The 25058-nt window shown below is 53.8% G+C and overlaps 1 protein-coding gene across 3 annotated transcripts; it reads right to left on the bottom strand.

Moving 5' to 3' along the window:
- Window positions 1-418: 418 nt before the first annotated feature.
- On the bottom strand, window positions 419-23168 carry SPP2 (secreted phosphoprotein 2). Of its 3 annotated transcripts, none has more exons than XM_056121808.1 (8): window positions 22917-23168; window positions 22702-22826; window positions 14705-14827; window positions 13863-13967; window positions 8120-8174; window positions 5704-5754; window positions 3132-3231; window positions 419-918 (listed from the first exon to the last, which is right to left on the bottom strand). In XM_056121808.1, the coding sequence occupies exons 1-7, from the start codon at window positions 22978-22980 to the stop codon at window positions 3146-3148; spliced, it is 609 nt and encodes a 202-aa protein (XP_055977783.1). In that variant the 5' UTR covers window positions 22981-23168; the 3' UTR covers window positions 419-918; window positions 3132-3145. The 3 variants fall into 3 exon arrangements, with proteins under 3 accessions (XP_055977783.1, XP_055977791.1, XP_055977799.1); XM_056121816.1 differs by having other exon boundaries at window positions 419-528; XM_056121824.1 differs by having other exon boundaries at window positions 13863-13964.
- Between the last annotated feature and the right edge of the window lie 1890 nt (window positions 23169-25058).

Here is a 25058-nt window from a genome sequence, read left to right as displayed (position 1 = left end):
GTGCTAACTCAGGAGCCCGGGGCCCTCAGCTAGGTCCTGCCCTGGGTTTGCCACCTTCACACGGAGATGACTTTGCTGCTCATCTCCTGAGACACCAAAGGGAAAGTCATGTAAAGGCATTTGGGGATCAGGAGGGGAGGACTCGCATGCTTCAGTGACTGGCAATTCCTTGCTTCCTGAAAATTAAGGCAGTCCCTAAAGGAGGGCCGCTGTGAACAGAGCTGCCTGGGACTCCGGGTCTTGTCAATAGCGAGATGATGACGAGGCCTTGTATGTTGGTGAATGCCACAGCTTGGACCTGTTCTAAATAATCACGCCACACTCACCCTGCAGCCCCGCCCACCCCTAGCTCCCAGGATCCCCTACGCCCATCATCTCCCCATCAAAAACTTCCATGGAACAATTTCAGGCCATGAGAGAAGAGGAAAGGGAGGGGTTTATTTTGGACTGGAGCAAGCCCAGAGGAAAATCACACAGCTCGGGAAGTATCGTCGCTCAGGCCTCCTTCTAGTTCTCTGATGCATTTTGCTGTTAAAGGAAAGGAAAGGAAGTGAGACCCCCCAGTTCTGAGTCCCACGTTTCTCTCTGGAGGCTGCGGATCTGGAAAAATCACCCAGCCTGGACCCAGGGACCAGAGCATCTGTAGCGCGGCCAGCTGGGGTGAGGCCACAGAAAGAAGCTCAAGTCTCCTCCAGTGAAAAACCCGAGGGTCCTGGGGGAAAGGCTGCAGCCAGGACTGGACTCGGGCTGGTCTACGTGCGGGCAAAGAACCCGCCAGGTCAGAAGAGAAGGTGGCAAGGGCACAGGGCTGACTGTGAACACCCATTCTTTCTTTCATGCGTTCATCTGTCTGATCAATGAAAATGTGTCTCAAGTCTTGATTCGAGGTTACGGAATTGAATAAGGCATAGCTCCAATCTGCAGGAGGAAGGAAAGGAGAGAGGGAAGGAGGGACAAGGGAGGGCAGGAGGGAGGGAAGGAAGGGAGGAAGGAGGGAAGGAAGGAAGGAGGCAGGGAGGGAAGAGGAAAGGGAGAAAAAAGGAGGAAGGAAGGAAGGAAGGAAGGAAGGAAGGAAGGAAGGAAGGAAGGAAGGACAAAGGGAGGGAGGGAGGGAGAGAGGGAAGGAAGGAGGGAGGGAGGGAGGGAGAAAGAAATGAAGGGAGGGAGGGAGGGAAGGGGGGGAGACATTACAGCCTGTGAGGAAGGAGGTAGTTAGCGTCCAGCAAACAATGCACAGTTCCGGAGGTGTCCATGTGCCCACACCCTCAAACCCAAGGAAGGAGAGCCTGGGAAGATACATGAGCCAAACTCCTGGGAGAGTGTGTGCGTGTGTGTGTGAGAGAGAGTGTATGTTTGTGAGTGTGTGAGTTCGTGTGTGTGACTATATGCATGCATGTGTTTGTGAGTGGGAATGCGTATAAGTGTGAGTGCATGTATGTGTGACTGTGTGTGCACGTGTGTGTGAATATCTGTGTGTGATGTGTGTGGTGTGTGTATGTGGTCTGTGTGAGTGAGTGTGTGAGAGTATTGTGGGTGCATGTGTGTGAGCGTGTGTGGTATGAGTGCATGTGTATGCATTTGTGTGTGTATGAGTGCATGTGTGTGCATGTATGTGTGAGTGTATGAATGTGATGTGTGGGTGGTGTGTGTGAGAATGTGTATATATGTGAGTGTGTATATGTGAGTGTAGGTGTGTGGTGTGTGTGGTGTGCGTATGTGGTGTGTGTGGTGTGTGTATGTGGTGTATGTGAGTGGGTATGTGAGAGTATGTGTGAGTGTGTGAGTGTGTGTGCTATGTATACATGTGTGTGAGTATGTGTGAATGTTAGTGTGTGAGCATATGTGGTGTATATGCATGTGAGTGTATGTGTGTGAGTGTATGTGTGTGAGTGTGTGTGTGGTGTGTATGCATGCGAGTGTGTGTGAATGTATGTATATGTGGGTGTATGTGTGTGAGTGTGTGGTGTTTATGCATGCATGTGAGTGTGTGTATATGTGAGTGTATGTGTGTGTGATTGTGTATGTATATGTGAGTGTCTGTGTGTGAGTATGTGTATATATGAGTTTCTGCGTGAGTGTGTGTATATGTGAGTGTCTGTGTATGTGACTGCATGTGTATATGTGAGTGTATGTGTGTGATTGTGTGTATATGTGACAGTCTGTGCGTGTGAGTATGTGATTGTGTGTATATGTGAGTGTCTGTGTGTGATTGTGTGTGTATATGTGTCTGTGTATGTGAGTGTGAGTGTGTATATGTGAGAGTCTGTGTGTGAATGTGTGAGTATATGAGTGTGTGTATATGTGAGTGTATGTGTGTGAGTATGAGTGTGTGTATGTGAGTGTATGTGTATGTGATTGTGTATGTATATATCTCTGTGTGTGTGAGTGTGTGTATATGAGAGTGTGTGTGAGTATGTGTATATGTGAGTGAGTGTATGTGTGTGTGCATATGTGAGTGTATGTGTGTGAGTAGGTGAATGTGTATATATGTGAGTGTGAGTGTGAGTGTGAGTGTGTGTGTGGCGGGCAGTATTCAGTCCCGGGCTCCGAGCAGAGTGCAGCTGGGCCTCCTACAGGGGTGCCCGTGAGAGAAGCAGCAGGCTGACAGTTCTACCGGGCTGGGGCCAAGGGCGGTGAGGGGGGCTGAGAAGGGTGAGGAGACGTGGAGAGACCCCCGGGGGTCCCCTCAGCCTCCACCCACGGCCGGTCAGGCAGGGAGAGACTCTTCCCTGGGCATCTCTGGGCCTGGCCCGGGTCCTGGCCGCGGCTGGGACCACCATGAGCGGAGGCAGCTGAGAGGGTTGGGGGAGATGGGAGCCCTTGGGGTTCCTGGGCAATGGCCCCCCAAGAACCCTGGGTCTCAGCAGCCCCGTCAGGGCCCGGTGAGCGTGTCTGGAAACCCCCTTGCCTCCGCGCCAAGTGCCCATGAGGGGAGGAGAGGAGGAAGAGCACCAAGGGACGGGCCGTGTCGCCTCCTGTTTCTTTGCTCGGAGATGACAAGAGCAGAGCTGGGGGGCGTGAGAGCACCGTCTAGCGGAGTTTGTGGGCGGGGTGGGGGGTCACGTCCACCCAGGGCACCCCTCCAGGCACTCAGATCTCACCCACATGTGTGTGTGTCCATGCTCCCTTACCTCCAGGTAGTTAGTTACTCGGAGCGACCGTTCATCCTGGCTCGGAACTGCTGGTTCTGGAACCTTCTGTTCCCAGGAGGGAAGAGCCTTCTGGTGATCTCTGAGGAGGAAAGGGGAATGTGGTTCGCTGCTGTTTTTTTCCATGGGAGGGAAGACGGTGCCCAGGCCAGAGGGACAAGGGTGAATAAACCCAGCCCCAGGGAGACCCGTGAAGGCTCCCACTTCTCTCTCTGGCGTGAGGCTGAGCCTCCCCTGCTCATCCTTTTCCGTTGGGTGCGGGGCTTGGTCTTGGCCTCTGCCAAGAACCCTGGAGGGCAGAGCCTGGCTTAGCCACAACTGCCCAGTGCCTCTGACTCATGGCTGCTGAGTTCAGCTCAATTTTTCCCAAGCAATTTCCGAGAAGGCACCCGACCGCACCAGTGAGGCTCCCCAGGTGCAAACATTTTCAGAATTCAACTCTGAATTGACCTCCTGAGGGATAGCAACATGACCAGTGACACAGTGACTTTCCAGCCATGTGATAATTTTAGTTCCAATAGCGTCTTCCCAATGAGGTAGAACATCTCCGCGCCCACCTCCTGGGGGTCTGCCCACCCCTACCCCTTCCCACGTGGGGCCACGGGACAAAGCGAAGGTGTGGCCGTGAGTATCTTCATTGCTTCTGAAATTGATTCCAGCAACTGTCCTGGGTGCTCCTCGCACCCTCCTCCTGCTGTCTCTCCTCCCTACCTCAGAGAAACCTGGTATCACGGAAGCCAAGTAGCCGCAGGAAAGGCCCCTCTGAGAACCGGGAGCTCTTGCTCCACACCCATGAAGAACTGAGACCCACCAGCACCCCCGGAGGGACCCTGGGCAGGACCCTGGGGGCAGCTGAGCGACCACCTTTGATCACAGCCCGAATGACCCCATGCCAGGGATGCCCAGCCATGCTTCTGCTGATGAGAAACTCTGGGATAATGAAGATCTGTTGTTGGTGGCGCCCACATCTGGGAGTCACTGTGAGAGATAAGGAAGGCTGCCAAGTGGGGTGATTCGCGTCCATCATCTCGGTCTCCAGATGGCTGTTTCCAAAAGCAGTTCCAAGGATGACGTTTCCCCAGCAGGACAGAGATTCCACAGGATGGAGTTGGAATCTGCGCACAGTTCCCGAGGGGTCGTTCAGAACCGTCCTGGCCAGGGGCACGCGTTCCAATTACTAACTTCTCCCAGAGGGACAAGTTGGAGGAGATCTAACGCTTCGGTATTTGTTTTCAAATCAGGCCTCAAATGGTAAGCCCTGAGGTTTCAAAATTAATTGGAAAATGACGGGATCAGACACGGAGCTCAGAGATAACAGTTGCAGCTGTGGTATTTGTTTAAAGGGAGGTCTCTGCACAGACGGTGGGTTTCACAATCCTTCCAGGGAGCACTTGCCAAAAAAAAAAAAAAACCAACAGAGGGACTGGAGCAATAGCATAGCGGGTAGGGCTTTTGCCTTGCACGTAGCTGACCTAGGTTCAATTCCCAGCATCCCATATGGTGCCCTGAGCACCGCCAGGAGTAATTCCTGAGTGCATGAACCAGCAGAGCCTGGCAGAGCCTGGCAAGCTACCCATGATATATTCATATGCCAAACACAGTAACAACAAAGTCTCCAATGGAGATGTTACTGGGCCCGCTCGAGCAAATCGATGAACAGCGGGAGGACCGATGAACCAGCAGTAACTCCTGCGAATCGCCAGGTGTGACCCAAAAAAGTAAAACAACAACAACAATAAAAAATCAGAGACATTAGTGCCTGACGGATGCGTAGCAAAGTCCTCTCTGGGTCAAAGTCTCACCCAGGCTGCATAGTCAGGGGACAGTCATGACCGAGCTTGGCTTGCGTCATCAATGACAGAAAGAAACGCAGAAAGGACTGCCAGGAAAGTTGTGTAAGTGTCACCAGCACTTGGGCTGGTCAATGATTTCTTCTATACGAGCAGGCAAGACCCAGTGGACATCGTCATGGCATGAAGATTGAGATAGAAAAGGTTCCGTAAAAGAGGAATTGACTCGCAGTTCATTTTATCTGCATATAGTCAAGTGGAAAGGAAAGGGCAGGGTGGGAAGGAAAGGACTTGGGCTTTTCAGAAAATGCCCGAAGACGGAAGAAGAAAAGTCAAATCTAACTTCCTACAGCTCATTGGACGTTTGACTTCCGGGTCTCTCAAAGGGCTGCAGCCCTACAGCCTCCAGGTTGCCTGGCTTAAAAGCTCCAAGAGGGTGGGGGGCGGGGCTGGAGCAATAGCCCAGAGTTTAGGGTGTTTGCCTTGCATGTGGCTGACCCAGGTTCAATTCCCAGCATCCCAGATGGTCCCCCGAGCACTGCCAGAAGTAATTCCTGAGTGCATGAGCCAGGAGTAACCCCTATGTAATGCCAGGTATAACCCAAAAAGAAAACAAACGAAGCTGTGAAACAAGTCAGTGCAACGTTATTTTCCTTGGCCCTTATGTCGTTTGTATTTGGGAGTTTCCTTCCCTGGGAAGCGGATTCCACAGCTCAGGAAAGGGTCTGCAGTGTCCCCCTACAGAAGAGACCAGAGCCGCTTACCGTGGGACCGCTCAGGAATGTATCCACTTTGCAACTGGTCCGGAAAGAGACCTGGAACACAGGAGGACCAGAAATCAAACGAGGCCCCCTGTACACTTTGGGTCTGTTCTGGGTTTGATTATAGATGCTTCAGTTCTGCCTCTAAAATGAGAGAACCGGGGCCGGAGCGATAGGACAGTGGGTAGGGCATTTGCCTTGCACATGGCCGACCAGGGTTCGATCCCCAGCATCCCATATGGTCCCCCAAGCACCACCAGGAGTCATTCCTTAGTGAAGAACCAGGAGCAGCCCCTAAGCATTGCTGGGGGTGACCCAAAAAGCAAATAAAATAAATTAATTAATTAAATGAGAGAAACATGAAGGATCAACCAGAGTTTGCAGCCACCAACTCCAAGAGCCTCAATGACCAATTCGCTCCTAGGCATAGCTATGGGCACTAGAGCAGATAAGACCCAACCTTGCAAAGTGGCCCAGAAGGGAGGCTCCACAGAAGGGAGAATTGGGACAAAATTGGCAAGAACAGGGTGTCAGCACCAGGTGTCCGGTCTTGAGCCTCACTCGACCTCCTGGTCACATGAGAGCAAGACACAAAAACTGTCACATACGCTTAGCAAGTCATCCTAACTGCAGCAACTAGTCCTGGGTTGGGATTGGACAGGGGCAAAGCAGAGTTGGAAAGGTAATAGGGCAACAGTGCTAAACTTTCTGTGATTGCACCCCTGCTGTCAAGCCGAGACACTCTATAAAATATGTTTGTAGCACTGTCGCACTGTCCTCCCGTTGCTCATCGATTTGCTCGAGCGGGCCCAGTAACGTCTCCATTGTGAGACTTGTTGTTACTGTGTTTGGCATAGCGACTACATCACGGGGAGCTTGCCAGGCTCTGCCGTGTGGGTGGGATACTCTTGGTAGCTTGCCGGGGCTCTCTGAGAGGGGTGGAGGAATCAAATCTGGGTTGGCTGGGCTGGACGCATGCAAGGCAAATGCCCTATAACTGTGCTATCCCTCCAGCCCAATATGTTTGTATGTGGCACTAAAGTGAACCGCCATCAGCTGCTCCCAGGGGGTGTTTTCTCCACACACCCATCATCCTTTGGCTCGCATCTGCCCAGACGTGGTGTGCAATGCATTCAGGTACCATTGGGGAAAACTGTTCGCCAACACTAAGCCATACAACACAGGCCCAACCTCGCTCCAATACGACCATCGAGGATGGCAGAGAAGAACGGCTTTGATCCACTCCCCACCCATCCCACCTCGGACTTCTAGGGGAGGCCAGGTCTCAATTTCTGTAGGATTCCAGATTTCAGCCTCAGTTCACCTTATGAGCTCAATCTCTGTCCACCCAGAATCACATGGGGGGAAGGGTGATGGGTCACGTGCCCAGGAGGGAGCCGGGTTGGCAAATGGGAACCAGTTCTGAGGGGAGGAAGGGTCAGGGAAAAACAGCTGCATAGGTCAGAGGTGTTGGAGCCCGGCTGGACTTGTGTCTTGACAATAACGGGCCACCGGAAGGAACATTGTTCGGGGGAGAAGAAAGAAGCCAAGGTCAAGGGTTATTTTCTCCAGTTTCTAGGATTGCCCAAACGGTTTGGCTGAAACCATTCTTCATGGCACATGGCTCACCAGCATGAGCTCAGGATGAAATTGTTTCAAGAAAATAACGTTTAAAAAATAGGAGACTTAACACCCAAGAATGTCCCAGATTAGTACCAGGAATTTTACTCCATGGCTTGGAGGCCAACCACAGGTGCTAGGGGAAAAGGGAGCTCAGATAGAGAAGGGAGCACCAAATGAAGGGTGTTGGGAGGATCCTCCCAGGATGGGAGAAGCATGCTGAGAGTAGACTATAGACCGAACAGGATTGCCACTCAATGCCTCTTTTGCAAACCACAACACCCAATAAGAGAGAGAGAACAAAAGGGAATGCCCTGCCACAGAGGCAGGGTGGGATGGGGGGGATGGGAGGGTGGGAGGGATACTGGGATCCGTGGTGGTGGGAAATGGCCACTGGTGCAGGGATGGTGTTTGATCATTGTATAATTGAAACCCAAGCACAAAAATTTGTAAGTCTACAACTGTACCTCATGATGTCTCACTAATAATAAATAAATAAATAAATAAATAATGTTTAAGGGGCCCGAGTGATAGTACAATGATAGTCCGAGGCTCAGGCATGATGCTCAGAGAAATATTTGCATCCATGGTATTCATTTAAAGGGAGAAATCTGAACATAGGACGTTTGCCTTGCACACAGCTGAGCAGGGTTCGATCCCCAGCATCCCATGTGGTCCCCTGAGCACTGCCAGGAATAATTCCCAAGGGTAGAGCCAGGAATAACCTTTGAACCCTTGAGCATCCCTGGGTGTACCATTCCCCCCCGCCAAAAGCACCTTGAAAAAAATCTCAACTTACCAGGTTGATAATGTCTTCTCCATTTAAAGGATCCCAGTGAGTCCCCAAAAACTCTCTGGGTAAGTGTGAACATCAACAGGTTTGGGTGCATGAAAGAGAAAAGAAATGGAAGGATGTGATAAAATGTTAGAACAGAGCAGAAGCGAGAGCACAGGGACAAAAGTGCTTGTCTGGCACACAACTGACCCCAGCTCCAAGCCAGGCACTGCATCAGGTCCCACCAAGTCTGATCCCTGAGCACAGAGCCAGGAGTAAGTCCTGAGCACCATCAGGCGTGGCCCAGGTGAAAGCATTATCCAGGGGTGCTCAGATGTCTTCTCTGAGCCGTGTTTAATGATAAAGGCAGCTGGCGTTAAATAACTGTGTGGTGTCACGTGAGAGCCCAGGACCGCTTGGCAAGAGGAACTGACCCCGCGTTTATATTCCCATGATTGTAAAGCTTCCCTGAAGGCTGATGCCTCCACGCTGTGGGCCAGAAAGGCTGAGTCCTTCCATGCACTTGCAAACAGATTGTTCAGGTGAAATTCTGGAGATTTCTCCCCAGGAGTTTCCCCAAATGGGCACCCTGGGAATGAGGTCTGCTGAGTGGTCTTCACAAGGGCCCTAGAAGTTCACGTAAAACTTCATCCACATGAAAACACACTATAGGGGGCCGGAGTGATAATACAGCAGGTAGGGGTGTTTGAGTTGCATGTGGCCGACCTGGGTTCGATTCCCAGCATTCTGTATGGTCCCTGAGTACCGCCAGGAGTAATTCCTGAGTGCAGAGCCAGGAGGAACCCCTGAGCATCAAAAAGCAGAACAAACAAACAAACAAACAACAACAACAATAAAAAACACACTGCAGATGCTCACGATCACAATCACGATCACCATCACGATCATCCTGTTGTTCGTCGATTGCCTCCAGCAGGCACCAGTAACGTCTCCTTCACCCTAGCCCTGAGATTTTAAAAAGTGCCGTATTCAAGGCTCTTTCAGGGTTAGGAGAGTGAGACCTGTCATTGTTACTGGTATTTGGGTTATTGGGTACGCCACGGGGAGTTTGCCAGACTCTGCCGTGTGGGCAGGGTCCATTCCGTAGCCGGCCAGGTTGTCCAAAGTAAGCAGATGCTCACAGCATTCGTTTTTCCCCAAGGTCACAAGCCCCACCCCCAGGGACTGGTGTCCTGCCGTGAAAATGAGCTGGCACCAGAGACCCGGTAGCTAAACCTTCCCTGCCAGGTGCTTGGATGGAAAATAACCTGACCTCACCTAGCCAGGAAGGCCCAAAAAGGCCCGCCAGGAGATCTGGGGGTGGACTAGGGGAGGCGAGGCTAGAGAGGGCTGAGGACCAGCATGATCAGTGTCCAGGATTTAGACAGTGCCCAGACCTGTGTGCCAAAAGCCACTGAAGTGTCCGTGTTCGAAGGTGTCAGGTGAATGGCGTTCCGGTAAAGGGAGGATGGGTGACCTCAGCTGGGCTATTGGGAACGAGAGCAGACACGTGACTTACGCAGAGGCAGTGGGAGGGGAGCAGAGATTCCGTGCCCCAGGGAGTCAAGCCCAGGGGCTCAAGTGCAAGAGATGTCTCTGCTGGAGAGAGATAAACACCCCATCCAGAGGGGCTGCTGGCCTTGCTTTCAGCGGCCAGGAGAAAACTCTGCAGGAAGTGGGGGTGGGGGGAGGGAAGGGTGGGGGAGGGAAGGGCGGGTGGTGGATGGCACCCTTTCTCCCAGCTCTCCCAGTGCCCAGGAGCCCTCACCTGGCACCAGGCTCTGCTTGTGCTCCCAACTCCTGGTGCGCCCCCAGGGAGTCAGTCACGGGCCCTCACTGCCCTGTGCTGGGCTCAGTTCTCCAGTGACCCGTCAGGACTCTGTGGGGCTCTGGCTGAGGCCTCAGACACACACACACACCCGTCCACTGTCCACTTCGAGGCAGTGCGCCGCCAAGCTCCCTTGTCCATCTGCAGCCGGGACACTGCTAAGTAGGCCCCAGCTGGAGGGCTCTTACCCACTGCTTAATGTTGTCAAGCTCAAAGCTTAGAGACCTGCAAAGATTCCTTCCAAGCCCTCTCAAGAATCCTGTAATTCAGAAGAGAGGGAGAAACAGGCGGAGACTTAAAGTTCATCCCTCAAACTCTGAACAGGCAACAGGAAAAACACAGTAGGAAGCAGCTCTTAACCATTGCTGGTGACAGAAATGTGAGATTACAAGCATGAGAGGCAGTAGGCCAGGATGAATTTAAGTTCAGAGATCCCCAGCACCCCTGTAGGGTCCCCTGAGCACAGAGACAGGAGTAAGTCCGAGTACAACCAGGTGTGGTCCAAAGACAAAAGAGAAGGAAGGAAGGAAGGAAGGAAGGAAGGAAGGAAGGAAGGAAGGAAGGAGGGAGGGAGGGAAGGAGGGAGGGAGAAAAAGAAAAAAGAAATAAAAAGAGAAAGAGAAAAAGAAAGGAGAGAGCGTGAAAAAAAGAAAATGGGAGAAGAAGGAAGGAAGGAAGGAAGGAAGGAAGGAAGGAAGGAAGGAAGGAGGGAGGGAGGGAGGGAGGGAGGGAGGGAGGGAGGGAAGAAGGAAGGAAGGAAGAAGGGAGGGAGGGAGGGAGGGGAGGGAGGGAGGGAGGGAAGGAGGGAGGGAGAAAAAAGAAAAAAGAAATAAAAAGAGAAAGAGAAAAAGAAAGGAGAGAGTGTGAAAAAAAGAAAATGGGAGAAGAAGGAAGGAAGGAAGGAAGGAAGGAAGGAAGGAAGGAAGGAAGGAGGGAAGGAAAGGAGGGAGGGAGGGAGGGAGGGAGGGAAGGAGGGAGGGAAGGAGGGAAGGAGGGAAGGAGGGAAGGAGGGAGGGAGAAAAAGAAAAAAGAAATAAAAAGAGAGAGAAAAAGCAAGGAGAGAGAGCATGAAAAAAGAAAATGGGAGAAGAAAGAAGGAAGAAAGGAAGGAAGGAAGGAAGGAAGGAAGGAAGGAAGGAAGGAAGGAAGGAAGGAAGAAAGAATAAGAATCACAAACACCACCCAGGAACTCAAATATCTACTTGGTTCAGGCAAAGAGCATATTAGCGAACTGTAACATGCTTTTTCTCTACGTTTCTTTACAGCATTAATGACTTTTACACTATGTCAAGGTAAGTTAAACTTCTCATATTCAAGAAAATTTCCCCATGTTCTTTCCAGATATGGTCCATTAGCAACAAATACTTATCAGTCATATAGTCTCATATTTTTTCAAGCAGTCTTTATTTCTGCTATTCTGGGCACTTTGGAAGGTCTTATTTTTTTCTATTTTCTACTTCCAACAACAATTTATTTGTCGTGTGTCTAAATTCATCCTGGCCTACTGCCTCTCATGCTTGTAATCTCACATTTCTGTCACCAGCAATGGTTAAGAGCTGCTTCCTACTGTGTTTTTCCTGTTGCCTGTTCAGAGTTTGAGGGATGAACTTTAAGTCTCCGCCTGTTTCTTCCTCTCTTCTGAATTACAGGATTCTTGAAAGGGCTTGGAAGGATTCTTTGCAGGTCTCTAAGCTTTGGGGAACCACACTCTGGGACACTTTTTTTAAAAATGTATTCTGTTGGTTTCGGGGGTTAATTTGAATTCATCGTTGCATCTTCTTGCGGGGTCTTCACCATGCAATTAGAAGGTTGACATGGGTCTCTGGGGATGGAGTCGATGGAGTCCCAGATCAGGGGGCGTTTGTGGAGCCGGCTCAATGGGTATGACTGGGTGAACAGACCCCTGCGGCTCTCACACTCCTCAGCTGCGTGTCTCACACCCTGCTGACCCTGCCTTGCTAAGTTTCCATCTGTCCTTCCTCCAATTCTGCATCGCCCAGGCTGCCAGCCTCTGTCAAAGGCCCCATGGCCGTTCGGATCCACCGGGACTCCTTGACTTCACCCCCACGTCCTCTCCCGACCCAGCTGCCACAACTCCTCACCCAGCCCTTTCGCCCTGTCCTGAAATTTCCTGGCTTCACTCTTCAAGGATTTCTGTCTGGGAGGGACCACTAAGTCAATGATGGTTGGAGGGATCGCTCAGGATGGGAGATGTGTGCAGAAAGTAGACTAAGGACCAAACATGGCGGCCTTTCAGTATCTGCATTGCAAACCATGATGCCCCAAAATAGAGAGAAAGAAGGAAACTTCCTGCCATAGAGGCAGGGGGGTGGGTGGGGTGGGGGTGTGGGAGGGATACTGGGGACATTGGTGGTGGGAAATGTGCTCTGGTGGAGGGATGGGTGTTCGATCATTGTATGACTGAACTTCAGTCATGAGAGCTTTGTAACTATCTCACGGTGATTCAATTTTAAAAATTCTTTAAAAAAGAGAATTTCTGTTCAGTTCAGCCCACTAGCCTCTCCGCCACTGAGGGTGGCCCCTCCTGGTCCCCTCCATGATCAGATGCTCCCTTCCTCCCTCTGTCCCCTCGGTTCTAATATCCTCCATCTACCGTCCCTGCTGAGCTCCAAGTTCTCCAAACAAGCTACATGCTCACACCAAAATTATGACATCACCACATGCTCCCCAGAGCCCCCCCAACATCCAGGGGCCATCCTGTTAAAGGGGTGTCCTCCCGTTCCCTCATCTGTAATCCCCACAGGGATCTCGACTGTCCTGGTCTGGGTTCCAGCTGCGATCAGCCTTTCCCGAACCCTCAAGCCACCTTGGGGGCAGCGTAGCTGGGAGCATCCCCTGAACCTGGTTCCCTGAGCAGGCTAGACTGAACAGGCTCCAGGGGGTTGGACCCCAAACAGGACCTTCCACAGCAACCCAAACAGGACCCAGTTAGGGCAGTTCCACAGCGAGCCCAGAATGTCAGCATGGCCCCATTTTCGGGAGAGAAGGAGTTCAGGAGTTCTGGATGCAGGGCCAGGGAGCACGGGGGAGTGGCCGAGTCCTCCCTCTCGCCCTGACCCTCCCCAGCTCTCCCTCTTCCAGCGACTTCCACCCCGTCCTCTCAGGTGCGGCTGTTCCTCATCAGAGGGCTCCTGTGCCCGCATAATTCTGGAAGCTGAGACTTGCTATTCTCTTTGCATATTTTTCAAACAATGGAATCTTGAAGATGAAATTAAAATTCGGCAGAAAAATGTGTCATTGGACAGATTCCGCTTTATACGGGCAGAAGGATTTTTAAGCACCTGTCAAGAATATTATTAACGCTGGTGAATAAAGAAAAATGGAGCAGTGATATTTTTTAGGGGGTGGGGAGAAGGGTTTCTCCCCAGTTGATGCTCAGGAAGCCCTGGGGAGGGAGGGAGGGAGGAAGGGAATAAGAGAAAGAAGGAAAGGAGGAAGGAAGGAAGGAAGGAAGGAAGGAAGGAAGGAAGGAAGGAAGGAGGGAAGGAGGGAGGGAGGGGGGAAGGGAGAGAGGGAGGAAGGGAGGGGGGAAGGGAGAGAGGGAGGGAGGGAGATGATGAACTCCAGGAAGGAAGAAAGGAAGGGAAGGAGGGAGGGAGGGAGGGAGGGAGAAAAGAAGGAAGGAGGGAAGGGAGGAGGAGTGAGATAGGGAGAAAGGGAGGGAGGAGGAAGGGAGGATGATAGGGAGGAAGGGAGGACGATAGGGAAGAAGGGAGGATAGGGATGGAAGGAGGAGGGAGGGAGGGAGGAGGGAGGGAGGGACCTTGAGCCGTAGATGCCGTAGGTGGAAGGAGGACCCAGGTGAGTGTGTGGGGCTAAGTCACCCCCATCTCCGTCATGTCCTGGCGACTGTGTGGTGCCACTCAGCCATTCCTGGCCCCCGCCAGAACAGAGGACACTGTCCCAAAGGACACCTACCTCCTCGCTGCTGGATTCCGAGCTGGAGGCCCAGTGACAGCGGACCCAGACGCCCCGCACCTGCTCCTTGGACATCTGCACGGTGCTCCTGCACTCCGCCGCCTGCTGGGAGAGAGAGCCAGGCTGGAGCTGGGGCCACCCAGGAAGGAGCCAGGTGTTGGGGGGCGGGTCCTGGGGGTCCTCGCGCAGGGAGGAGCCCGGGTCTCTGTCTCTTGAGACAGAAACCCCGTGGCACTGGGATTCCTTGGGAACCAGACTTCGAGGGGAAAGGCCCCGAAACACACACGCGCCTCTGACCCCCATGGGTCAGCCCAGAACTGAGCATGCCCCATGCCTCAAGGCCCCACGATGCTTCCCTGGGGTGTCGGAGCTGGACTCGCCCCCACGCCCCCACAGAGCTGCTGGGAGTGGTGGGAGTGGTGGGCGGGGGTCCAGAACTGCTAGTCTGCAAGGGGGGAACACAGTGTCACACCCTTCGTGTCCCCTCCAGCCCCTGCAGGTCACAGGTGACATTCTGAAGCTCTGGGTGGGGCAGGAGGTGGGGGTGGGGCTCAGAGGGGCAACCCGAGAGTTTCTGCACTGCTGCCCTTGGTGTTGGCTTTCCAGAGATGCTCTTTATCCCCATCCTTAAGAAGGGGAAACTGAGGCATGGCTGCCATGAAGACCATGGAGCCCCACCCGCTGGGCGACACAGCCCCTGCCAGGGAGCAGGAGGCAAGCTTCTGGGGGATCACCAACCTGCTCCGTGCTGAAGAGGACAAGGGGCCTCTCCTGTGGGTCCCTGGGGCCCCCTCACCTCGCTGTGGCCCCTGGGTGAGGGTCTGGGCCCCCCACCTCCTCACCTCGCGGTGGCCCCCTTGCAGGTCACAGGTGTCGGGCTCAGCGCCCGAGTCTCTCCTGCACACGGTCTCCCGGATGCGGAACTCGAGCTCCAGCGTGACACTGTCCTCACCCTGGACGTTCACCTGCATGGAGACAGGTGTCAGTGGGTCCCTCTGCCCCACTCAGAGCTGCAGACCCTCCCGGAGAGACGGTGCCTACCAGAGCTTGCACTGACACACCCAGCAATGAGGAGACAGGCCGAAGGCCCCGTGACACACCAGGGCTACACAGCCGCACACAGACGCCAGCCCAACTCGGGACCAGAGTCTATGTCTGCAAAGGGACCTGCTCGGGTGGGTTTATTCATAGCACAGCACACACACACACACACACACACACACACACACACGGGTTTATTTATAGCATGCGTGTGCAAACACACACAGAGAGACACACACAGACACACAGACACACACAGATACAGATAGAAATACAGACACATACACAGATACACCCAGACACACATACACAGACACACACACACAGACATGCATGCACACACACAGAGGGGGTTACTTATAGCGTGCACTCACAAACACACACAGATACACATACACAGACACACACACAGACACAGACGGATATACACACAGACGCACACAGATACACCCAGACACACACAGAGACATGCAAGCACACACACACAAGGGTTTACTTATAGCATGCACGCACAAACACACACAGATACACATACACAGACGCACACACAGACACACAGGCACAGACACACAGACACAGACAGATATATACACAGACGCACACAGATACACACAGACACACACAGACATGCAAGCACACACACACAAGGGTTTACTTATAGCATGCGTGCACAAACACACACATTCAGAGACACACACAGATACATATACATAGACACACAGACAGACATAGATAGACACACACAGATACACACAGACACATACCGGCACGCACACAGACACACACAGACAGACACACACAGATACAGACACATAGATACACACAGCCACACACAGAGACATGCACACACAGACCTGCATATGCACACATGCACACACACACACACACACAGACACACACTCAGGACAGTCCTGGCTATCAGTGAGATCCTGCGGTGGCCCTGCAGCCCTGTTCCCTGGCCTTGCTCCCGCCATCTGATCCAGGCTCTTCTGCCATTCGGCCTGGGGCCACGTGTTGTGCCTCTGTTCCTGGCGCTGGGGCTTTGGTAGGTCAGAGGGTCTCTAGGGTCGTGCTGAGACCTCCCTGCGAAACCGGGATGCACCCTACAGGGTCCAGCCGAGGGGGAGGGGAAGTGCCCCCCTGACACCACCTCTGTGCTGGATCACACCATTCCTGAAGCTGCTTCATCAGTTCCGACATCTGTGTTCTTGTGCTCCTAGTCACCAAGGGAGGGACCGGGGGCAGGGACAACCTCCAGGCTTTCTGATGGCTCATGAGTTCCAGGATCTTGATTGTCCCACCTGAGTCCAGTACCAGGACCAGAAGGAGAAAGCCACCACGCAGCATAGCTTCCCGTGGGGCCACAACACCAGGGAAACATTCAAGAAAACCCAACAATGATGGACCTGGAGAGTGTCATGCTGGTGATATCAGTCAGGGGAGAAGGGCGGTCATAGAATGGTGGGATCGTGTCTGTGGGATACGAGACACACAGGATAAGACCAACTCCCCAGGACAGTAGAGGCGAGGGCCAGGAGGACTGGCCCTTAGTAGGAAACACCCCAAGGGGAGAGGGCAGTTAGGACAGAGAAAGGGCCACGAGGACAATGATAATTGGAAATGGTCGCTCTGGACCAGAACTGGGTGTTGAAAGGAGGTAACGTGACATGCACGACCCCCTTCCAGTCGCAGTATTGCTAACCACAGTGCCCAGGAGAACAAAAAGGACGACAAAATAATGAGAGGGGAGAAATGGTCTCCCAAGGAGGAGGGCTGGTGGCGGGGCCGGGAGGAAAACTGGGGACCTTGGCGGTGGGATATATGAACTGGTGAAGGGTCAGGTGTGGGGACATTATATGGCTGAAGCTCAATCATGAACAACTTAGTTATCATGTTATCATTGAATCGGTCAGGGTGATTCAATAAAAGACAATGATAACAAAATTTAAAAAAAAATCAAGCAGGCCACCACTGAGGATGATGGTCTAAGTGAGCACGCATCATGGTCCGAGGTGGCAGGGAAGATAGTTCTTGACAAATCCTGAGGCAGGAGTGCTCAAGGATTACTGGGAGGCAGGAAGGGGCTCGTGGTACGAGGGAAGGCAGAGCCACCACCCCGGGCAGGACACACTGGGCTGCAGGGTCAGGATGAAGGCCATGCAGAGGCCGTGCTGCAGAGGTGACCATGGCTGTGTCACAACAGCCCGGCAGGCGTCTCTGCTCTGCCCTCCAACCAGGACCAAGGAGGCAGGTATGAAGCGGCATGGCTGGGCAGGGAACCCACAGAAAGAGGACCTGAGAGGTAGAGAAGCAAACGCAGCACCATGACAGGCTCACACAGCAGCCAGAAGCAGCTAGGCCTAGTTTCGCTTCCAGAATTCCTGGAATCGAGCACAGATACCTGGAATTGAGTCACGATTTCCCCGAAGTGAGAGAACCATGGTGAGGTCAACTAAGGGTTACCAATCAAGTGCAGGTAGGGAAGCCCCCCTATATAACCCTTAAGTAACCCTTACACAGCCCTTATAGAATCCAAATTATAACCAATCAGCTAAGTACAAGTAGTGAAAAGCCCCTCAGACTGCTGCCAAAAAGGTGGTCTGCAGAAAGCCCCTATTATATAATGTTATGGTATAAAAGCCCCTCACTTTTGAGACTCGGGGCCGCCCATTCTGAGGAGGCTGCCACTGTGTCGGTGAGCTGGACGAGGCCCTAAGCTCGAGCTTGTCAATAAAGACCCTCTGCTTATTGCATCGCAAATGTCTCCATGTGGTTTCTCTGGGGAGATCTTGGTCCGGTTTTGCAGATCCAGTTGGAGGAATACCAGAGGGGAGCTGGCCCCGGGCTAGTGCTTGAGCACCCCCGGGGAACCCCAAAATCTTCCCTGTCAGTTCCTGAGCCCACCTGATGGCAGAGTTAGCAGCGTACATGCCAATTATTGCCCAGTCAGGAGGGAGATGGCCACACGCCACCAGCAGACAGTCCCACACAGCACTGGCGAGGCCTGTTTGTGGAGCAGGAGCAGCTCCCGGCGGTGGTCGGGCCCTCGTGCCCCCACCCCAAGACCAGGTGAGGGGCACAGAGAGCAGCAGAGTCCCCCAGGAGCAGCAGGGCGACACCCAGTCGCCTCATACTTCTAATCTGCAAAATATCGAACGTCAAATCTGAGACTCTCCAAAAAAAGAAAGAAATCTCTCTTCCGCGAGTAAGATGGCAGTGTTGGCGTCTTTCTCTCCTGCACCCCACCCCTTGTCCTCCGTGCTTCAGCAATTCCCCTTAAAGCAATTTGATAGAAGCAAGGCAGACTGGCAACCCCAAAGTCTCATTAGCAAGATGAGAATGTGAGTCAGAAGGAGGAGGAGGAGGTGGAGGAGGAAAAGGAGGTGGAGGAGGAGGAGGAGGAGGAGGAAGGAGCTGGGGAAGAGGAAGAAGAGTTTGGGAGGAGGAAGAGGAAGAGGAGGGGGAGGAGGAGGTGGAGGAGGAGGGACTTTGGGAGGAGGAAAAGGAGGGAGTTTGGGAGGAGGAGGAGAGGAGGAGGAGGAGAAAGGAGTTTTGGAGGAGGAGGAGGAGGAGGAGGAGAAGGAAGAGGTGGAGGAGAAGAAGGAGGAGGGAGTTTAGGAGAAGGAGGAGAAGGAGGAGGAGAGGAGGAGGAAGGATTTTGGCAGGAGGAGAAGGAGGAGAAGAAGGAGGAGGAAGAAGAGATGGAAGAGGAAGAGAAGGAGGAAGAGAAGGAGGAGGAGGAGGAGATGGAGGTGGTGGAGGAGGAGGAGAGAGTTTGGAAGAAGGAGGAGGAGGGAGTTTGCTGACCCTGCTGTCTTTCTTGCATCTGGAAGCACTTTGAAGCGCTCTGCCAGAATCTGGAGAAAAAACCTGCATGTTTGGCTTGTGTCGGGGGAGAATCACTTCCAGCCAGTGAGTTTCCACTGTGTGGAGCCAAGAGGAAGAACAGCTTTGATGTCCAGCAACCTGGAGTCCACTGGGGTGCAGCTGCAGCCCAGCCTCATTGCTGGGACCAGTCGGGGCGCCGGCAGTCAGCATTACAGCCCAGGACTACGGCGTCCGAGTCAACATGTCACACCCACGGATGGAGAGAAGAAAGAGCCAGGAGACCCCCTCTATTTTATTTTTGGGTCACATCTGGCGATGCACAGGGGTTCCTCCTGGCTCTGCCCTCAGGAATTACTCCTGGTGGTGCTTGGGGGACCGTATGGGATGTTGGGAATCTAACCCGGGTCGGCCACATGGAAGGCAAATGCCCTCCCCGCTGTGCTATCACTTCAGCTCTGTCCTTTATTTTAAAAGAAAGGAGAATTTAAAGCAATTTAAAGGGCTTGTCCTCCGAGCGACACCAGTGGGTCATTTTAGTGTCAGCTCAGCCGGGCCAGGAACCTTCGTGTCTCCTGTTCTCACAGAAGTGGTTTGGGATGAGAGTAACGTTTCCGAGGGTGGAATCTGAATAAAGCAGATGCCTCCTCGGTAATGTGGTAGGAATTGTCCAAATGGGTTAAAGGCTTGGGGCTGGCTGGGGAGATAGTTCAGTGGGTAGGGCACTTGCCTCGAATGCAGCCAAGCCCTGTTTGGTCCCTGGCACGGCATAGGGTCCCCTGAGAACGTCCAGGGGACACTTGAGGGCCCACGTCCAGGAATGGCCCCTGAGCCCTGACGGGCCTGGCACCAAACCCTCCCCCACAATAGTAACAGAGACTGACAATGCCCCCCGCCTCCCCTCCCAGGAGTTCTTTTGGCAGACGGCTTTGCTCCCCAAGCAACAGCCCTCCCTGAGGGCCCCACGAGCATATGTGGGAGTCACCAAACCCCCACAGCAGAGTCAGTCAGTTCCTTGAATGACGTCTCTGCTCCACACTCTCCCACGAGAAACTAAGCGGGTCACAGGCAAGCAGACATTCACAGATGCAGGCGTAGAAGTGGACAGAAACAGATATGGAGACGTGTGTGTGTGTCGGCCTAAAAGCAGATGCAGGCCAGACCCAGACACAGACAGACAGAGATGGGCCAGGGCTAGTACAGACACAGTCGCACACACAGACACAGGCCTGGACATGGACACAGACACAAATGTGACTGGACTTAGTACAGATGCAGTTACTTCCACAGATGCAGTCACGCACACAAACACAGTTACACACACAGATGCAGTCACACACAGATGCAGTCACACACAGACACAGTTGCACACACAGACGCAGTCATGCACATACAGGCAGTAACACACAGACACAATCATGCACACAGATGCAGTTACACACACAGATGTAGTCACACACAGATGCAGTTACACACATAGACGCAGTCACTCAAACAGATGCAGTCACACACACACAGATATAGTCACTCACACAGATGTAGTCACACACACAGATGCAGGCCTGAGTTTGGACACGAACACAGACACAGATGTGGCCGGGTTGGTCCCTGTCTCTCTGCTGACGCCTGAATACCAGGGCTCGTTCTGATGTTTCCAGCTAAGCCCTTCCTAGTGACCATAAGGTAAATAGCGTCGGCCGGCTCAGAATCACTCTCAAAATCAAGAAAGCAAAAGCAGGAGGGGACACAGAAGGCTCCCCGTGCGTGTATAGCACTGAATGTTCTGGAACCCGTCCACACAACCACTGGCCCAGGCTCCTGCAGCCATAGCTGCTGGGCCCTCCCTGGCTGGGCCCACGGGCAGCTGGGGGTTCTTTCCCCAAGGCAAAGGCCTTCGTGCCCCGGCTCTTTGACCCAACATCTTTGCAAGGGACCCCACACTCCTCAGTACCTGGCCGAGGAATGGCCCAGCTCTGGCCCCCAGGGCAGACCCCCCCAGGCCCTCACCTCCCCTACTTGGTGGACTCTGGCCAGACAGCCTAGGGCCCTCCCACTGTCCCCCCTGGCCAGGACTGTGCTCCCTAAGAGATCCTCCATGGGGACGTGGCTGACACCACGTTGTTCTGGAACATTCAGTCTCATGCACGCAGCTGACCGTGTGCTGGAGGGGACAGAACCCACCCCAGCCCCACAGAGCTGCTTGTCCACAAGCTGGGGACTCCCCCCACACCACCCGGGGGCATCCCCGAGCACCAAGGAAGGATGGGCACCAGGCAGAGCAGCAGGTGGTGCGGGTCTCTGCTTCCCGAAAAATTCTTCCAGAAGGAAGGCAGCTTGGGCACTAGACCTGGCGTGTGGCCCCTCACCACCACCCCCAGGCCAAGGGACGCCATGAGGGACACCCCCTCTTCAGGGCCCAGGGTCTTCATCACCTGGGGCCCGCCTGGCACCGCTTCAGCCGCGTCCTGGGCAGAGCAGCTGTGCCCGTTTGCAGTGACGTCACGAGACAGTGTGGTATTCGGAGACGGAGGCGGAGGGGCCCTGAGCAGGGGACACCCAGCAGGACGGACCCCAGCAGAGGCCACCGCGTGAAGCCACAGCCTGCTGACGCGGTCGGTTCCTGGCCACGGTCACCACCCAACCTCAGGGACACCCCGCTGTGCTGAGCTTCCCCCCCTCGGGGCTATGCCCACCCTACGTGAGTTCCTTCCCGGCACTGTGGATCCTGAAGGCTGGCGGCCACCCCCACCCCCACCTGCTGTCCTGCTTTCTGCTCGCCCTTGAGGCTAATTTCTGTTTCTTGGCCTGTCACAGACTCACTGAAACCAAGAAAATCCCTCTCTCCCGAGGCTGCCGGGAAATGGACTGTCCGGTGCAGGAAGGTAAATTTCTTGAGCGCAAACACCAGGAAAGTCTTAGAAATAGGCCGCCGGGCTTTGAAAAGCCTGTTCCCAAGACACGGGCACTTTGGAGCGAATGTCTGCAGAGGAACGGAGAGGCGCTGTGTGGGGAGGGGGTGGAGGAGGGCTCCGGGTGCCAAAGCCTAACCCAGAGGCCACAGCTGGAACCCAGAGACAGGCCCAGGGGGAGACTCCTGGAGAGCTTCTCGCCTGATGACAACTGTCACACAAACACAGGCACGCACACACATGTACACACATGCATGCATATACACATGCATGCACGCAAAGGCACACACACATTCACATACACACACTCACATATACACACTCACACACATGCACGCACACACTCACACACATTCACACATCCACACACACTCACACATACACTCAGACACACACACGCATGCACACACATGTACACACAAACACGCACATTCACACATACTCACACACATTCACACACACTCACACACACTCACATATACACATTCACACATACTCACAGTCACTCACACACACTCACACACATGCATGCACACACTCACACACGTTCACACATACACAAAATCACATATACACTCACAGATACACACGCACACACGTACACACAAACACAGCACACTGACACACATGTATGCACACACTCACACACATGTATGCACACACACATTCACACATACACGCACTCACGCACATTCACACATAATTATACACACACTCACACAACACACTGGCACGCACACACACTCACACACATGCCTGCACACACTCACACACACATTTACACATACACACACGCTGACACATACACTCACAGACACACACACGCACACACACACGTACACACAAACACACTCACATACATTCACACATACACACTCACTCACATTCACACATACTTATACACACACACATAAACACTGGCACACACACCCACACACACACTCACACACGCACACGAGACAGGCCAGCCAGCTGTTGCTTTCTCAAACTGGAAACATGAGAGGCGACGCAGAGCCTGGCCGGCCGCTGGCCAGGGGAGAGGCACCGCGAGCACCAGCGCTTACTCTCCTGAGGGAGCTCCGGACGGCCCGGAAGAGAACCGGGCTCAGCGACTGCTCGTTGACCTTGGCCACCGAGGCCCCCAGGGCGTCCCTCAGGGAGGCCGGATCGAAGTCGTACACGGGGAAGCCTGGACAGGAGCACAGGGGGCACAGTGAGACCGGGCATGGGGGGTGCGGGGGCACACGGCGGGCACCTTCCCACACCACCAGACTCTTACCTGCCACCCCGCCGCTCATGCCCAGGACAAACAGGAGCCACATCGTCAGCACAGCCAGATCCATTCTGGGAAGAAGAGTTTGCCTCTGCCTTGGGCACAGGGGACCGTCCAGACCCAGAGACCGTCTCTGCCGTGGGCTCGGAGAGCTGTCCCCCGGGAGCACCCTTTCTCAGCGGGAGCCTGGCTTCTGCCCTCTCTCTCTTCCTCTTTCTCTCTCCCTCTGTCTCTCTCCCTCTCTCCCTCTCTCTCTCCCCCTCCCCTCTCTCTTTAAACAGAACCCATTGATCCCGGGTCAGTGTTTCCTGCCAGCGGTCCCGGTGGAAAGGCTCCAGTGTGAGGCCACTTGAAAGTTTTGGCCTCAGCTGGGGACTTCGGCCTCCCAGAGGACAGGGGGCAGAGGACAGGGACCAGCGGCTCTTCACTGCCTCCTTTCAACTGCCTCTTCTTGCTTTTTCCCTCTCACTGCACAGGGCCGAGGGGAGATTTTGTTATTTGCCACCAAACAACTCCCTCTGTGACCACCGGAACTCTGGGAGCTGACCCAGGGGGCTGAGCTTTTGCATCTAGTCGTCCCGGGTTCGATTCCTGGCACCGCTTGGGCTCTCGTAGCATCGCTTCTCCAAACAGACAACTAGGTAGGATGAAGAGATACAGGCAAGGACGGCGCTTGCTTGCACGTGGCTGACCCAGGTTCAAATCCACAGCACCGCATCGGGTCCTCCAAGCTCCACCAGGACCTTGAGCACAGAGCCGGGAGCAAGCCCTGAGCACCGCTAAGTGTGGCCCTAGAACCAAAGGAAGAGAGTGTGGTAAGCGGCGTTGGTGTCTCACGCAGGTTCCACGCAGGTCTCTCAGATCTGGCTGCTGCTTCTGCTCAATCAGCAGCTCTGGAGACTCTGCTGGAGTGTCAGCTTCAGTCAGGCGAGCTGTGACCTGGGCGTCCCTCACGGCGGAACCTAGGCCGTGCCCTAGATGGGCCCTGGCGGTGAGACGGAGCGTGAGACACACGTCAGGACTCTCGGACTCAGAGACGCACGGAGAGAGATGGTCCATGCTGCCCAGACTCATAGGCAGAGAGACGATGGAAGGGCTTCACTTGGAGAAACCAGCCGGCGGACACTGAAGGCTTCGTCAGGCCAGGGCTCGACGCCCAGGACATTTGGGTGCAAGGCTGTCTGCCAGAAGAACCCCTTCCTGCTCTCGGGGGTCAGCTTGTCCACTCCATCTCCAATCCATCGGATGAGACCCCTCCACCCTCCTACCCACCCCAACACGCGCATTATGGCATGTCCTCTGCCTTATTCAAAGTCTATGGGCTTCAATGTTCATCTTGTCTGAAAAGAACCTTCGCAGAAACATCCAGAGTGATACGGGACCACGGACCTGAGCCCCAAGACCTGGAAGACACAATGAAACTGGGATTAAGCGGCAGGGCCTGGATGTGCCTGTGGATGAACTTACTGCTAAATGGGAAACACTGGAGATGGGGAGATGATGTGGACAGACGACCCGGCATGAGCAGGAGTTAGCCCTGAGCATCACTGAGTGTTGACCTGGGTTTGATTCCCAGAGTCCCATAGGGTCCCCCAAGCACCGCCAGGAGTGATTCCTGAGTGCAGAGCCAGGAGTAAGCCCTGAGCATTGCCGGGTGGGACCCAAAAAGCAAAATAATAATAATAATAATAATAATAATAATAGTATTAAAAAAGTATCATTTAAAAAATTAAAAGTATCATTAAAAAACGTTCTGAACTGCTGGTCAGAACTCAGCTCAACAAATGCCTTTCCCGTCTGCTGCGGATGAGGCAATGGGCCCAGAGACTCTTGACTGTACTGATAACCCAGCCCTGTGGCATAAGCAAGGCAGCTCTGAGAAGCGAGGAGGCTAGAGGGGGCGGGAGAAGCTTCCGGAAGGCAGGGACACTGGCAGTTCTCTGCTTCCTCCCAACCGCACCTCCTGGGTCCCTCCTTGAAGGGTCAAACTCCCTCGGGAGGGATGGAGACTTAGGCAGGGAAGTCACACAAGCAAGGAAGTTGAAGGAAGGGGGGAAGGAAAGGAGGAAGGGGACTATGGCCATTTCCCCGAGGAGGGGGTGGGGTGCTCCCTGCTGGGGCAGGTCCAGCAAACAGAAGGAAGGAGAG

Source organism: Sorex fumeus, unplaced genomic scaffold (assembly GCF_029834395.1).
Source record: "Sorex fumeus unplaced genomic scaffold, SorFum_2.1 ptg000005l, whole genome shotgun sequence".
NCBI classification, from domain to species: Eukaryota; Metazoa; Chordata; class Mammalia; order Eulipotyphla; family Soricidae; genus Sorex; species Sorex fumeus.
The sequence above is the reverse complement of the archived record's forward strand: the minus strand, read 5'-3'. Positions and strand labels throughout refer to the sequence as shown.